Source organism: Pteropus vampyrus, unplaced genomic scaffold, assembly GCF_000151845.1.
Source record: "Pteropus vampyrus isolate Shadow unplaced genomic scaffold, Pvam_2.0 Scaffold11, whole genome shotgun sequence".
Classification (NCBI taxonomy): Eukaryota; Metazoa; Chordata; class Mammalia; order Chiroptera; family Pteropodidae; genus Pteropus; species Pteropus vampyrus.
This window is the reverse complement of record NW_011888792.1, coordinates 11,824,408-11,841,222: the sequence shown is the minus strand read 5'-3', so window position 1 is coordinate 11,841,222 and position 16,815 is coordinate 11,824,408. Positions and strand designations below refer to the sequence as shown.

Genomic DNA, 16,815 nt, shown 5'->3' with positions numbered 1-16,815 from the left:
CATTCAATTTTTGAGTGTAATTTCTGATTCATTCATTTGCACCGTCACTACTGTTCATCTGTATTAATATACTACATTATATCTACCCTCCTACAATTAGAGAATAGCCATTTCTAGTTGTAATGGCCCCCAGTGATCTTTGCTTCTTGATATTCATTCCTTTGTGTAGGCCCCTCCTACATTGAATAGGGTTGCCCTCTGCCAATAGAATATCTAGAAGTTGATGGTACAGTTTCTCCCTTGCTCTCGGGGCTCTATCTCTCTTGGGAAACCCATAAGCCATGTCAGGGTGACACTCAAGCAGACCTGTGAAAAAGCCCTTGTGGGGAAATACTGAGGTTTCTAGCAACAACATTACAATGCATCCATGTGAGTGAACCATCTCTAGCTCCTGTTAAGCCTTCAGATAATTGCAAACCTTACCAAAATATCTTGACTGTAACCTCATGAACCTGGGCCGAAACTTCCCAGCTAAGCTGCACCCAAATTTCTGATTGACAGAAACTGGGAGATTTTAAGTGTTTATTGTTTTTGGCAACTACATTTTGAGGTAACTGGCTTTTTTGATATAAACATTTTGTAAACGTTTTCACACCTGTCTTCAGTTGTACATATACAAGACCAGGTTATAGACCAGGTCGTAGATTGTTGGATTGAAGATTATGAGAATGTTTAACTTGGAAATCTCATACCAATTTTTCCAGAGTGGTTGTACTCATTCATATTTTGATCAGCAATATGAATAAGAATCTCCGTTATACTCCATTCTTTTTAACTTTTAGTATCGTGATACTTAATTATTTTCTAGTCTAGTGAGTATAAAATATCTTATTATGGTTATATTCCTTGCTGCTACATAAAAACTGTAGTCTCCTATATTTTCCCCTAAAAAGTTTAAAGTTTTGATTTTCACATTTCTGTCTTTAGTCCATCCTATTGCTACCATCATGTAATGCATGGAGTGAGGTAGGTATCTAATTTTTTTTTTTTTCTTATGTAGGAATCAGTTGTCCTAATTATTGAAAAGTCCATCCTTTCCCAAGTTTTATGTCATTGTCATCTGTGTCATATGAACCTGTTATGTGAATCTGTTTTGGAGTTTCATTTCATTTTATTGATCAGTTTGTTTATTACAGTTCTAATGACATACTATCTTTATTACTGTCCTACCCGATAAGGCAAATCTTCCTATCATATTATTATTCTTTGGGAGAGCCATTCTTGGCCTTTCTTCTTCCATAGTACGTTTTAACATAGTTTTTCAAGTTCTGTGAAAAGCTCCATTGCATTTGAGTGGACTTGTATAGAATCTATTTATCAATTAAAGGAAAATTAATATCCTCACAGTATTGAATCTTTCTATCCATAAATATGGCGTATCTCTTTATGTATTTCAGTCATCTTTACTGTCTCAGTAACATTTTATTATATTCTGCTTGTAGGTTTAAAATGCTTTTTGTTAGATTTAGTCTTACTATTTAGGTTTTACTTTTTGCTTTTATAAAGTGTGTCATTAAAACAACTGCTTTGTAACTGATTGTTGGTGGTGTTTATAAATACACTTTATTTTTGTATATAAATCACTTTAGCCATCTTGCTAAATTCTCTTTTTATTCCTAATAATGTAGAGATTTTTCTCGCTTTTTAATTCTAGAAAATCTTGTGGTTTTTTTTTATTCTTCTTGTTTTGTTGTTGTTTTAGGTAGTCATATCTTCGGCCAATAATAACTTTGTTTTCCTATTTTCAATCCTTATACATTTTTATTTATTTTTCTATCCTATTATACTGGCTAGGCCAATCAGAAAACTTTAACTAGAAGTGATATTAGTAAAGTGGTGATGATGGGCATTTTTCTCTGGTACCTAATTTTAAAGAGAATCTTTTTAATATGTTATCAAGAAGAGTAATTTTACTATAAGTTTTTTCGGTTTGTTTTGAACCCCTCTATCATGTTAAGAATGTTCCTTTTAGTTTGCTATGACTTCTCTTCCAAAGATGAATATTGAATTTTATCAAATACTTTTTTGCAGATATCGAAGTTACTATGTTATTTTTCCTTTTCCTTTATATTAATTTAGTGAGTGACATTTGTAGATCTTCTAATATTTTGTAATGTACTTTTCCAGTTTAGTTATTCTCAACAGGCAGATTCCCTCTGGGGACTTTGCTGTGACATTAGAAGTAAAGTGAAGTAAAATTCTTGACTTTACTGTCTCAGTAACATTTTATTATATTCTGCTTATAGGTTTAAAATAGGTCATAGAAGAGATTCTATCACCTTGTGCTTATGTAGACAATAGTAATGAGAGCCATTTGGCATATTGTCTTTAAGCGTAGGTCTGATGACCCAAATGGCTTAACGTCCCAGAAAGTGCCCGTGTGCTGTACCACAGAGTTAATTTACTGTAATTAATAGTGTGGCTGAATGATGGGTGGCCTTTGTGGGGGAAAAATATTTTGTAGAAGCCAGGAGGGTTCAAAGTTCTTTGTTTTTGGAATAAGAGAATTTTGCTGCCTCAGATATTTTGTTAATTTAGGCAAGGTATGAATTGTATGTATTGTTGTCTAATAAAGTAAATAAAGTAACTAATATGGTAGTTTAAAAAGGGGACTTGGAGTTTCAAATTCTTAATTCTCTTTTTTTAAGATCAGATATTTGTAGTATCACAGCAATATAAGCCTCTTCAAACCTTTCTGAATTCTTCTCCTGTTGGCCCCAGGATGTGGATATTGTTGAAATATGGTATAAACATGAAATTCTAGAAAGTGCTATCTCTTCATAAGGAATTGGGAAATTATAGAAGCCAAAAAAGAAAAAAAAAGCTATCCTGAAGTAACTTAAATAACATTCCCAGTTATTAACACATTTAGGTAAACTCAACCTTCACAGAGATTTTCCCCTTAAATAAACTATATGGACTATCAGTAGACTTTGGATGAGTGGTATTTAAATGCTTTATTTGCAGTACAATTGTGGTCTCCACAAAGCTTTACTTTGCCATTAAACTTTATTGCTGGTGTTATTAGTCTAGCTTACTGGGTTTAAGAGTAAATTGCTTGATTATATGCTCAAGTTTTTCTTCAGTTTTTTTCATAGCAAATGGTATGTTTCTCACTTTGAAGTAATTGCAATGTGTGAGATCAGTTGCAATAATAATCAAAATATTAATAATAAAGAATTATTACAAATTTCAGTCCCGGTAGAAATTGGGTAAAATTGGGGTGCTGTTAGGTGGTATGTGGCCAAGAAATTAAATCATAACCAAAGGGAATCTATTTCTGACTAGATTCTCACTGAAAGATGTATGCAAGGGATAATGAGAGGCCCGGGAGGCAAATTACCATTGGCAGAGAGCCCCCAAATCATAGAGCTAGAACAAGCTAGAGTTGAGCACTGTGATATACAAAAACTTTATATATAATGTTACCTTTTATACCTAGGAAATAATGTGTTTGCCTATAATGTCTAGATAGAGCAGACCTACATGGTTGCCAGCCTGGCTCTAGTGGGAGGGATGGTAAGGACATTTGAAGAGAGAAATTCTTTAAATGAGTCTACCTGAAGTCCACTTATCACACCTATTTCATGGAAGGAAAAGAGAAGCGTGAGTTGGTCAAATCTCTCTTTTGAGACTGTGCCTTGACCTTTAGCATTATTTCTATAGAGAAGAAGAGATAGGGAGACAGAGCCGTTTAATACACAGAGGGACACTACTCCGATGTGCAAATGTATCTCTTTAAAACTGTTGGAATCACCACCTCGGAAAGAAACCATGTCCCATTAGCAGTCACTCTTTGTTCCCCTACCGCCCCCGCCCCCCCGCCTCCGCCAACTCCTCAAAACATTAATCTACTTTCTGTTTCTGTGAATCCGCCTATTCTGGACATTTCATATAAATGGGATTGTACAACATGTGATCTTTTGAAACTGGTTTCTTTCATTTAGCACAATACTTTCAAGATCATTCACGTTGTAGCATGTATCAATATCATTTCTATATTGAATAATATTCTGTTCTATGGATATACTACATTTTGCTTATTCTGTCTTCACTTGATTCTTGATATTTCAGTTGTTTCTACTTTTTGGCAATTATGAATACTGATTCTATAAACATTTGTTTATCAGTTTTGGTGTGGACATGTGTTTTTATTTCTCTTGTGTGTATACCTAGAAGTAGAGTTGCTGGGTTATATGGTAAATCTATGTTTTACATTTTGAAGAACTTCCAGACTATTCTAAACTGGCTGTACCAGTTTACATTCCTAGTAACAATGTATGAGGGCTCCAATTTCTTCACATTCTCACTAACACTTGTTATTGTCTTTCTTGTTTATAGCCATGCTATTGGGTATGAAGTGGTATCTTACTGTGTTTTTGATTTGCTTTTTCCTAGTGACTAATGGTGTTGAGCATACCTTTTTTGTGCCTTTTTATCATTGTTTTCTGGTCATTTGTATACATTCTTTGGAGAAATGTTATTCATATTCATTGTCCATTTTTAAAATTAGGTCATTTGTCTTTTTATTGTTGCGTTGTTAGAGTTCTTTATATATTATGGATACATTATGTCTTTTAACATCAAAGTTTTTTTGTAAAACATTTAGAAAGGTACATTGGTACAGCTTAGATTTTTCAGAAGCAGTTGCTGAGTCAAACTTGGAGTATAAAACGTTTATTAGAGATCAACACTTGTAAGAAGAAGGAGGACGACAGGATTGATCAGAGGTAGAAGTTGAACTTAATTTAGACCTGACAAAACCTCAGTCAACCTGATGGTGAGCTCTGGAGCAAATATTGCTGTCACAGTTGGCCTGCATCAGGCCCAAATGTCTGGGCCTTCATATTCCCACTTGGCTCAGTCAGTAAGTGAGGGTCAGCTTGGGAAAGGCGTGACCTAGAGAGAGGCAACTATTTCATGATATTAACTACTTTGAAATCTTATGAAGGTAGTTTCTATATGTTCAGTTTGACCTGGAGTTATGCACATTTATAATATAAATTATGTTTTATTGCTTGTTTACCATAGAATTAGAGTGTCTTAAGTAGCTTATATGACATTTATATTTGATCCATAAAATAGAGGCTACTGCTTGTTTGACATATTCTGTTTTTATCAATAAGAGTTCTAAATAGCAAACCAAATAGACTGAGACATTCTGGTTGATAGCCTTCATATATATATAATGAAGTTAACTACCACCAACTTGCTCAAACTCCAAATTGTCATACTTCTTGATAGTATAAATTAGTACATGAGAATGAAAATCTTCTATAGAATAAAGAAACTGGAATTGTATTTCTAATTGAAGTTGAATAGTTTGGCTCTAACAGGATGATAGAGTAGAAGGAGCTCATAACAAAGGGTCAGAAGACCACAGTTAGAATCCTAACCATCCCTTATCATCTGAGTTGCCTTAACCAGGTTACTTAGCTTCTCAGTCCAGGATGCCTCATCTCTGTAAAATGCAGATATGTCAATTCTGCCTACCCCTGCCAGTTGTGGTGATAACCTAATAAGATAATGGATGTGAAAAGACTTGATGATTTTGTGGCCAACATGTGCATTTAGGAGATAGTTAGAACAGGGTTGTTCTTTGGGCACACTTGAACCTTTTCCAGACACACATTTTAATAAGATTGGAAAAGAATACAAACAAATTATTTCAAAAAATTAAGTTTCATTATGATTATCCTCAATATAGGCTTGGAAACCCAAGTCAACTCGGTAGGTATTTATTGTGGAGTTTTATTATTTATTCATAGAATTCATGCAAGTGATTAACGTCATTTTTCATTCTTGTATACTGTACCGATTAGGATATCCTTCTTGGAGCTTGAGCACAAATTAATTAGAATGCAATTAGTTTTGATTTTTAGGTGGATTACAAATATTTACAAAGGAATTTGTAGTTTACAAAAAGTTTTTATGTACACTCTTTCATGTAACCTTTATACTCACCCTGTGAAAAGGAAGTGCTCTTTATCGTTGTTCTCATTACTTAGGTTAGAGAAGTTGTGACATTCTCAAAGTAATTCAGCTTCTAAGTGATAGAACTGAGATAAAAAAAAAAAAAACCTGGAGTTTTTCATTTCAAACTTACAATATCATGTTGCTTGGGAAACTAAGGAATTATTTTAGATAGGCATAGATTGGAACAAGACATTCCTAGTCTGAGCGAAACCTTGATCCAAACACAGATTACATTCTCTATTGAAGCCACCATTTTCTATGCATCAAGAGCCCATTTTTCCCTGGGCTTTGCCTTCCATGTGTGCTCCAGCCTGATTCCCTCATTCTTCAGCCTCTTCCCCAATGTCCATATGTCTGGGTACAGACACACACACACATACACACTCTCTCTGTCTCTGTCTCTCTGTCTCTCTTTCTCTTTCTCAAACATACAGTTTTTGCACTGTAGTGTCAGAACTATAATCCGTCCAGTATTATTATTAACTAACCTTTGCTGCTGAGAAACTTTTGAGTAACATGGATATTTTAACTGTAATTTGGGTGGGTCATTTGGTTCCTCACGAATCTCTGGTATGTCACATGTTGCACTTTCAACATCAAGTAGACTATTGTGAGGTAGATTTCCAGAGCCTGACCTAGTGAGCATAAGTTCTTTAGGACCAAATCAGTTCCAAGGATTTCAGGGACTTAACCCAATTTTACTTGTCTTGTGATATATTTTGTACATTCATCATTTAGAATGTGACAGTTGAAAGACCTTCTGTTGCAAAAATGATCTATATCTAGTTCTCATTTAATACCTGCCTAAAAGCAAATAGACATGGAAAACTAAGGCTTCTGTGTATCTTTCTGTACATTTTAGAAGTGCTCAGGCCATATTTTGAGCAAACAGAGCAGCTAAGAAATATTCTACTTTTCATGTTTTGAAATGCTGACTGGATAAAGATTACACATGACAAGTTATTTACAGCTTTATTTATACATAGTGGATTCTCTGTTGGAATCATAGGGAAGAAGATATGATAATTGCTTTGTGTAGTTCACAGAATGAAATTGCAAACTGAGATGTTTTGAATCTAGTTTATACTGTAACCATTTCTAGGAAACCATATTTAAACGGCAGTGGTTATCATGAAGTATACAACATGTCAACTGTGTCCCAATTCATATCAGTGAAAACCTTCCACTTTATTCCCTATAACCTAACCTCCATCAGATAATACTCAATAAACTATGTGGAGTGCACATATTAATATATATGAAATATATCAAACGGCTTGCTGGCCGCATTTTCAGTAGTGTTTATCTGTGGTCATGCAGGTTATAACTCTGAATTCTCATTAGGAAAACTAAATTGGGGATTTGTAATGTTTCTGATTTAGTTTTACCAGCTGTGCCACAGCCATGGAAAATAACTCAGAAGGGTAAAAATCTAACAATGAATAAGAGTGCCACAGACAAATGGCTTTTGCTTCATGCTTACCTTCTTTGCATCTGCTGCTATATGGTTTAGGGTCTCAGATAGTAATTAGCAGTCTCCTAACATATATTATCACTTCAATGAATTGCAACATGTATATTTAGGTTATCTCATATGGAATAAGAATATGATTATTAATCGATATTTAATATTGGGAATCTTGAAAATAATTCTTTAAAATGTGGCTCTTTTCTCCTCTTGTCTTTTACTTATTTATTTGTAAATTTGACAAATATCCATTGAGCTCCAAATATGCCAGACATTGTGCTATGGACAGATATGCTACCAGTCCTCATGGAGATCAAAGTCGAAAAGGAGAATCTGTCATTAAACATGGTAGAGTACTTAGATCTTTTAAAAAGCCTTGTTGAGATATAGTTGACATATAGCGTTATGTAAGTTTAAGGTGTACAGTATGCTGATTTGATGTATTGTAAAATGATTATCACAATAAGGTTAGTTAACACATCTATCACCTCACATAGCTTCCGTGTGTGTGTGTGTGTGTGTGTGTGTGTGTGTGTGTGTGTGTGTGTGTGTGTGTGTGTGTGTGGTAAGAACCTCTAAGGTCTGCTCTCATAACAACTTTCAAATATACGATACAGTGTTGTTAACTATAATCATCAAGCTGTGCATTAGATCCCCAGAACTTTAAAATATGAATCTTGAAAATGACTCATGCCAAAAATATTTTATAATTTCACTTTCATTAAAACAGTCACAATGAAATAATTGCATAAATTGTTCTGTTTAGAACTCAGACAGTTTGGGACCAATGAAAAATAACCTAACAGTTTATGTTTAGAATAAATACTGAATTGTCAGAGGGATAGAGTAGAAAATGCAAGAAGTCCCATGTAGCTAGTTAATTAGTTGTGGAATTGCTAGCAAAGATGGAATCTCTCATTATGAACATTTTTCTTTAATTTCTGCTACAGGATGGTGTATAAGTTGTTAGTGAAACTGTGCACAAACTTGTGGGATTTCACAGATAAATTCCTGAATGTAAATAAACAGCCATTACAAATACTTTTTTTTTTTTATAACAGTATTATAATTATCAGTCTAGGATTTACATATTTTATTTGTGGCTCTTTGGCACTTTGATTTGGCAGCTAGAGAGCAAGCCCCCACTCAGGTCAACCATGCCGTTTGACTCACCACTGTACTCTAGCATCTTACACACTGCCTACCCTGTAGAACAAGATATGTCTCTTGAAGGAATATAGACACATTTTATTTATGTAGAATTTATAGCATTTTAAGTTACCTATTCACATAAGAAAAATAACAATTACTTGCATGTTAAGTGAAAATACTTTCCCAGTCAAAAATAGTCTCATATTCTAGTTATTGCTGATACGGAACCTCACACCTTTGAGAAGCAATAATATTGCTAATAGTAGCAATGATCAGCTATATACACCTTCTATAATATTAATTCTCAACCACTATTATATGAGCGACATTTTATAAATGAGGAAACAGAAGATTTTGGATATTAAATGATCTTGTCCCTGGCCCAGAGCTATTTTAAATGGTGAAGCTGGGACACATTTACAACAATTAAAAAATATAAGCCAACATATGTTGAGCACTTAATTATGCATCAGGCACTGTACTAAATGTTTTACATTTAAATGTACTATAACACTATGAAGGCAGTATGATTTATCATTTCCCTTTTACAAATGTAGAAAATGAGGCACAGAGAAGTTAGGTAATTTGTCAAGGACACATGGCTAGTTAATGGTAGAGCCAGAGTGTCCTTCCTTTTACACTACTCCACCTACAGATAGGGCAGCATTAATTTAAGACCATTTGGAACATTTATAGTTTAAAAAAATTACTTTCAGTATTTTCTGCTACACTCTGCTGACTGTGAAAATGCCTTAAATTTTAAAGGTAATTATAAAATGTACCTCTGAATGGAAATCGATGTTTGCTTGTGGGTAGCAAGTCACTTGGATTCCTTAATCAGAGGAATATTCAGTCTCATTTTATTCTTGTCATGAATTTAGTCTATGTATAATTTCATTAACAGTTATCGATTGACTAAATTAATTTAATTTTTTCCATTGTATTTAGTGTATTTTTTTTAATTTAATTTTTTCCATTGTATTTAGTGTATTTTTTTTTCTTTTAGTCTTTAGGAATAGTGAGTGTTCTTTTTTTTTACTGTTCATGGGCACCTTGGGAAAAACCATCTATTTTAATTTAAATGCAGAATTAGATTTTAATAAATCATAAATAATTTTATATTATTACTGTTTACTGGAGTGCCATTTGTAGAGTATGGCTTCCGGATATTAACTGTGACATAATTTCATATTTAAAAGGGTTAAGTTTTTCACTTAAAGTTGTATTTTGAATTATATTAAATGTAATTTATAGCTATTTTATGTATTTATGTATTTTCTCTGATTGTGCATGGTCCAGGAGAAGAGATTCTGACCTTGTAAATGTCACATATTTACAGTTTAAGAAGGAATTTAAAGTTTTGAAACTATCCGGAGATATTTTTTTGTAATTAGATGATGAAGAACTAAACCTCAATAGTAGGTTTAGCTAAATTCAATTCAGCAACATTAGGTACCTGTATGTACTGTAAGGTATTCTGTTTGGTGACATGAGAGATATAATGATGGAAAACCTTAATACCTCTATCCTGGGGCTTGTAATCTGTTAGCTGACCCAGACAAAATACATAAATAACTATAATGCAAGGCAGGCTTTGATAAGTACTGTAGTATAGGCAACAAAGTGCAGTGGGAAATCAAGATAGAGACTAATCCCAACTGGAAGGATCAAGGAAGTGCTCATGGAGTAGGTAGGACTGAGTAGAGCTTAATTTATTGCTTTCATTCATTCTAGACTGTCTTCTGAAGATTGATGTCTATTTCCTTGAGCTCTTTAATTTTGTTGCCAATTTGGATAAACATGGCACAAATCCAGCAGGGAGGTCCAGATGAAAAAGAAAAGACCACAGCACTGAAAGGTACATACTTAATTTGCTTTTTCAGGATATTTTCATTGTGCCTAACCTTTGTTAGGTATAGGAATAGGACTTTTTAGGTGACCTGCCATTAATTTCAAATTTAACATAAGAATAGCATTTAATCTACTTCTAATTATTCCTATCCCTCACAATAACTATCTCATCTGAGATGTAGTCTGTACTCAGTACATAAATCATAGAATCATGTAATTTTACAGCTGTAAGAATTCTTAATGCTTTTCTTATTTAAGTCCTTATATTTAATGGTAAAATTAACACTGTAGGTTCTGGAGTCAGGTCTAGTGCCCTTACCATGTTTTTGTTGATATGAATGTTATATTAGGTTTAGGATAATGATCTGCCTAATCCTGTATTCTTTGTGGCATTGGCACTAGGGACATTTTATGAGAGGCTCACCATGTTAGCATCTCAGAAGGAATCTGCTTTAGACATTCTTTGGGAATTTTGAGTTCTAGATTTTTTTTTTTTTAATCTGCTGTCTAAAATAAGATTTTTTTCATTATCATATATTTCAGTCTAACTGTCTAGTAACTTGCCAAAAATCCAGTTATTTAAGTAACTTGAGCAAGGTCTCAGTTACTTTGTTTGGTGGTGGAAAAAATATCTTATGGGCTATGGCCACTTCTCTGAATCTCTAGCTGCTGTCCTACCCTACTGTGCCAGGCTGGATGATAAAGATACCTTAAGAATCTCTTCTTGTTAAAAGATACCTTCTTTTTTCTCTTCTCAGGAAAGCCTAAAGCATGTATAAGATAAGGCAACTGGTTCCTTAACTCAATTTGCCTCACCTTGTCCCTGCTTTTAGAGCAAATGATCTATCAAAGGAATGTTACTGGCCCTTACTTACAAAAATGGAAAATGACTAAGAGCATGCTGAGGATTAGGGTGGTATCAGAAGGGATGATAAAGAGGGCAGATTCTGGTTATGTTTTGAAGGAGGAGATAACATGACTTGCTGTTGGATTAGACATGAGAATTCAGAGAAGCAACTAAGATAACTTTGAAGTTTCTTGGCCTAAATAGCTCTAAGATAGGTGCCATTAATTAGATTAAGAAAAGTGTGGGAAAATCAGGTTGTAGTGGTGCTGGTGGAAAGCAAGAGTTAGGTTTTAGATGTAGTAAATATTAAACTGAGATGTCCTTAAACGTGAAGGTGGGGAAATTGAGTTTGGAGTTTCGGAAAACATTTGGGTTAAAGATGATAGTTTGAGGAATCATTAGCACAGAGATAATACTTAACATTATGGTCATAACTGGCTATACACCAGGAATGTCCGTGTAACTAGAAAAGAGGGGAAATATGAATATTGAGCCCTGGAGCATCTCAAACTTAGGGTCAGAAAGATGAGAAACCAGCAAATAAGGCTGAAAATGAATTTCAAGTAAGATAGGCTGAGAACCAGAAGCAAGAGAATGATGCTGGACACCAAATGAAGAAAATAGAAGTTATTCAGTCATGGCGATGAGTCAGGTTAGATAAAGACTGAGAATTTACTTTTGAGTTTGAAGGTGTGGAGGTCAGTTTTGATCTTCACAAAGAGCTGTTTCAGTGAATTGCTCAAAATGAAAACCATCTTGGAAAACTTGAGCAGAGAATGGGAAGAGAATTGGAGACAGCTGTAGACAACAATATGGAAAGTTTTACTACATTTTGTGTGCTGCTGGGAATGACCACTCCACTCAGAAAAATGGTTAATTTCGGAGAGAGGACAGGAATGTCTGTGAGTTTCTATCTAAATAGATTTGCTGAGTTTTCTCCTAGATTTTGTGTATCTTTAACCTTACTTGATAATATGAAAATTTGGTCTCAAGTTATTTTACATTTTACACTTCCACAAGCAGCATATAAGAGTTCAGAATGATTTTAAGGATTTTGGAGGTGACTTTAAAAGAATATGAATAGGGTCTAAAGGTAGAACTCTCTAGATTCAAACTCAGGTTTTTCCACTTACCATGAACCAGTGGCTTAACTGAAACTTTTTCTTCATTAGTACAATATGAATAAGAAGACTTTGCACATATGAGCTTGGAATGATTAATGAAGGAGTTGAATTGGAAATACTAGAAAATAAAATGTAAATGTGTAGGAAAGTATATTTTAGAACCAATTGGCAAACTGAATAAAACTTTACATTTAAGACAGTCCTGTTTATCAATTTTTTCTTTTATAGATTATGTTTTTGGTGTAATGTCTAGAAACTCTTTGCCTAACCCTAGTTCATGAAGATTTTCTCCTGTTTTCTTTTAAAAGTTTTCTAGTTTTAGATTTTACATTTAAAATAATCATGCATTTTGAGTTAATTTTTTTAATAAGATATGAGACTTAGGTCAAGGTTTATTATTTATTTTTTGTCTATTGATGCCCAGTGTGGTAGCACCATTTGTGAAAAAGAATGTCTTTTCATCATTGAATTACTTCTTCACCTTTATCAAAAATGAAGTGGGCATATTCGGGTGGGCTTGTTTTGGGGCTCTTTTTTATTCCATGGATCTGTGTCTGTCTCTTCTCCAGTACCATACTCTCTTGATTACCGTATAGTAAGTCTTAAAATTGAATACAATGATTCTTTCTACTTCATTTTTTTAAAATTGTTTAGCTATTCTAGGTCCTTTGCCTTTTCATGTAAATTTTAGAGTAAAGTAGTTTATATCTGCAAAAAAATTTTACTTAGATTTTGATTAAGAATTATATTTAAACCTATAGATGTATGTGGGGAGAATGGATCTCTTTGCTATATTGAGCCTTCTATGAACATCATATGTCTCTCATTTATTTAGATCTTTGGTTTCCCTCACAGTACTTTGTAATTTTCAGTATATAACTCTTATATACTTGTTATTAGATTTATTTGTAAGTTTTAATTTTTTAGAGTGATGTAAGTTGTATTGAATTTTTAATTTCAATTGCCACGTGTTTACTGATAATTTATGGGAATACAATCCAGTTTTATTATATCTTATGCTGACGTTACTTATTAGTTCTAGGAGTTGTTTTGATAGATTCCTTGGGATTTTCTATGTAGACCATCATGTCATTTGCAAATTAGACAGTTTTATTTATTTCTTTCCAATCTATATGCCTTTTATTTCTTGTTTTTTTCATGCTGGCTAGGCCTTCTAATACTATGTTGAGTAAGAATAGTGAGAGTGGACACTCTTTTCTCGTTTGTTAGCAGTAATAGTAAGTGGTACCACTCCTGTTTTTACCTCTTAATTTCTAGAGTTGTGAATATTGGCCCTGACAGGTGGCAGGGAAAGAGTCTGGTTTTCATGGAATGGGTCATCCTATCCACTTGATATTAAAATCTTCCTCTCTTGAGGTCACCTTTTATTGAACATTCACTTAAGACACAAATATCTTCACTTTTTTTGTCCATTCGGAGATGTCTGTTCAGATGCCTCTTCTCCAAATTTTCTTGTCACCAGTTTTCCAATCATGTTCTTTCCTGGTCATTGACTATCCAGCTAAACCATTGGCCACAGCCATGAATCATTATATAATCACACGTCTGGCCCAATCTCTTTCCACACAAACTAAACAGCCAGGTGCACTGCTCTCAGTTCTGCTTGCTGGAAGGATTTCTCTTCACTGCTATCTGTCAGGGATGTCCCGGAAAGGGGCTATAGTGCTTCAGCTGTCCACTTTTGGGTGGTGCTTGAATATCATGCAGAACTATCTATAAACCAGACCCAAGTTTTCTCTTCCTCTGTCATCTGATGGTAGGAACTCCCCATGAGGCCTTAAGGGCATGCCAATAGATAGAAGGCGGTGTAGTAGGAGTGAAGACCTTAGGCATTTAAACCACTTCTTCATGTAACTTACTTTTGCCTTCAGGGCCTGCTCTGTCCTGATCACATATAAACCACTTCTATTTGATGATGGAGTACTGTTGTACACACCCAACTTTGTGACTTAGTAGGTCAAATAACACCCAGTTCATGGTGGGTAGCTAAGATTACATGGTAACTTGGTAGCCCATGATTAAGCATTTAGTCTCTGCTAAGTCCCGGTAGCAGACTAAGAGCTGTTTCTCAAAAGGAGAGTAGTTATCTGCAGTGGATGGCAGGGCTTTGCTATAAAATCCTGAAGGCCTATACTGTGAGTCACCTGTAGGGGCCTGCCTAAGATTCCAGACAGCATCCCTATCTGCCACTGACACCAGTGGATCTGATGGATCATATGGCCCAAGCAGCAGAGCAGCTCTCACAGCTGCAGAGCCTTTCTTATTCTGGTACCATATAAAAGTAGTAGCATTTTGGGTGAATGGGCTAGAGTAATACACTCAAATGGGGACTGTGTTGCCTCTAACATCCAAAGAAACCCACTAGGCATTGTGCCTATTTTTAGTTGTAGGTGAGGCCAGTTGCAACAATTTAGCCTTCACATTAGAAGAGATATCTTGACATAACCCACATCATTGGACCCCTAGCAATTATAGTGGAGTAGAAAGCCCTTGAATTTTTGTCAGATTTATTTCCTACCCTCTAATGCACAAATATCATACCAATATGTCTAGAGTAGTTGTTATTCCTTGCTTACTAAGTTTAATCAGTATAATGTCATCAATATAACGGACCAGAATGATACCGTGTTGAAGGGAAAGGTGATCAAGATCAAGTGAACTAAATTATGACAGGACTGGAGAGTCAATATATTCCTGAGATAGGACAGTGAAGGTATATTGCTGGCCTTGCCAGCTGAAAGCAAACTGCTTCTAGTTGGTTTTATTGACAGTGATGGGGAAAAAGGCATTTGCCAGATCAATAGCTATATACCAGGTACCAGGGGATGTATTAATTTGCTCAAGCAATGAAACTATGTCTGGTATAGCAGCTGCATTTGAAGTCACCACCTGGTTAAGCTTAATGATAATCCATTGTCGTTCTCCAAGTTCCATCTGTCTTCTGGACAGGCCAGATAGGTGAATTGAATGGAAATGTGATGGGAATCACCATTCCTGTAACTTTCAATTCTTTGATGGTGGCGTTAATCTCTGCAGTCCATCCAGTAATGCTGTATTTCTTTTGTTTTACTATTTTCTTAGGTAGAGGCAGTTCTAGGGACTTTCACTTGGCCTTTCCTACAATAGCCCTCATTCCATAGGTCAGGGCACCAATGTGAGGATTCTGCCAGTTTCTGCAATATCTATTCTAATTATACATTCTGGAACTGGAGAAATAACCACAGAGTGGGTTCAGGGACCACTGTAAAATGGATCTGAGCTAAAATGCCATTGAACACCTATCTTCCATAAGCCTCTACTCTGACTGGTAAACCTCAGTAACCTTTTGGGTCTCCTTTCTGTCATTTCAGAGCCAGTGTCCACAAGTCCATGAAAGATCTGATAATTTCTTTTTTCCCAGTGCAGTTACTCTGGTAAAAGGCTATAGGTCCCTTTGGGGAAAGATGGGAGAAAGATTAATAGTATAATTCTTGGCAGTGTACCTGGATCATTCCTTATGGGGACTTGGCCTCTCCAAAGAGGCTCTGGTTCTGTACCCTGGCTTAAATCTGAGAATTGACTGTGACTCTGTTTTTATGATTCAGGTTAGACTTTTGTTCATTCGACCTAGAACTTTTCTGCTTATACATACCAAGTAAGAATTTAGCAAGCCTCTTATCTCACTTCTAGAAACATTATGTTTAAGTAGCCAGTGCCATTGGTCTGTGCAAGTCAGACTCTTCTGATTGCTGCTTAAACTCTACTGTCCATTAGGGTAACCATGCCCACGTTACCTTTGCCAGTTGGATGACTGCTGCCACTTGGCTGCTCCACCCCAGGATCCAGTGACTCACATTGCATTTAGGTTTCTTAATTCAATGACTTTAATTTCCCCTATAAGGTTTAGCATAAGAGAAGATCCACATAAAGCTCTTCATGGATGTCAGGGTTCTCACAAATGTATTTCTCATAGTAGTGGGCAAAGGAATGTCTTCTGGACTCCCTCATTGTGGGTAAGTAGGTCTTCAGTGACAAATCCACTCTAACATTCCTATCTTCCTAAACCTTTGAATCCCTTCTTTTACATTAAGCCAAAGCAAAGTCACTCACTGTGGGCCACCTTTTAGTCTGTTTCAGACAGCCAAACTGTTAGAGCCCTTTCTAACTCCCCAAGCTTATCAATAAATACAGAAGCTCTACTTAGTGAGCCTTTATCAATAAATACGACCTGATTGTTTCTTCCACCATTATCTTACATCCTTAATATCTAGTCCTACATATGTTCTCTGGATTTCTGTTGGTATAAATTTTTGTTCTCTTCAGACCTTCAGTGGATCAGATGAGGTTCATTCATATGGAGGCGGGCTGGGGAGGAGGTGAGGCAATCTGCTTTATTC

At 35.2% G+C, this 16,815-nt stretch overlaps 1 protein-coding gene across 6 annotated transcripts in view; it reads left to right on the top strand.

Annotated features, from left to right (window-relative positions):
• Nucleotides 1-16,815, top strand: part of FAM172A (family with sequence similarity 172 member A) — a 363,025-nt gene that overhangs the window by 18,645 nt on the left and 327,565 nt on the right. For 4 of the 6 annotated variants that reach the window (XM_011378053.2, XM_011378061.2, XM_023523281.1 and 1 more), the window contains exon 2: nucleotides 10,331-10,454. The exons of the other annotated variants lie outside the window; for them this stretch is intronic. In XM_011378053.2, coding sequence (XP_011376355.1) covers nucleotides 10,349-10,454 — 106 coding nt within the window. In that variant the 5' untranslated portion in view covers nucleotides 10,331-10,348. The remainder of the gene's footprint in view (nucleotides 1-10,330; nucleotides 10,455-16,815) is intronic. 6 annotated transcript variants of the gene reach the window in all.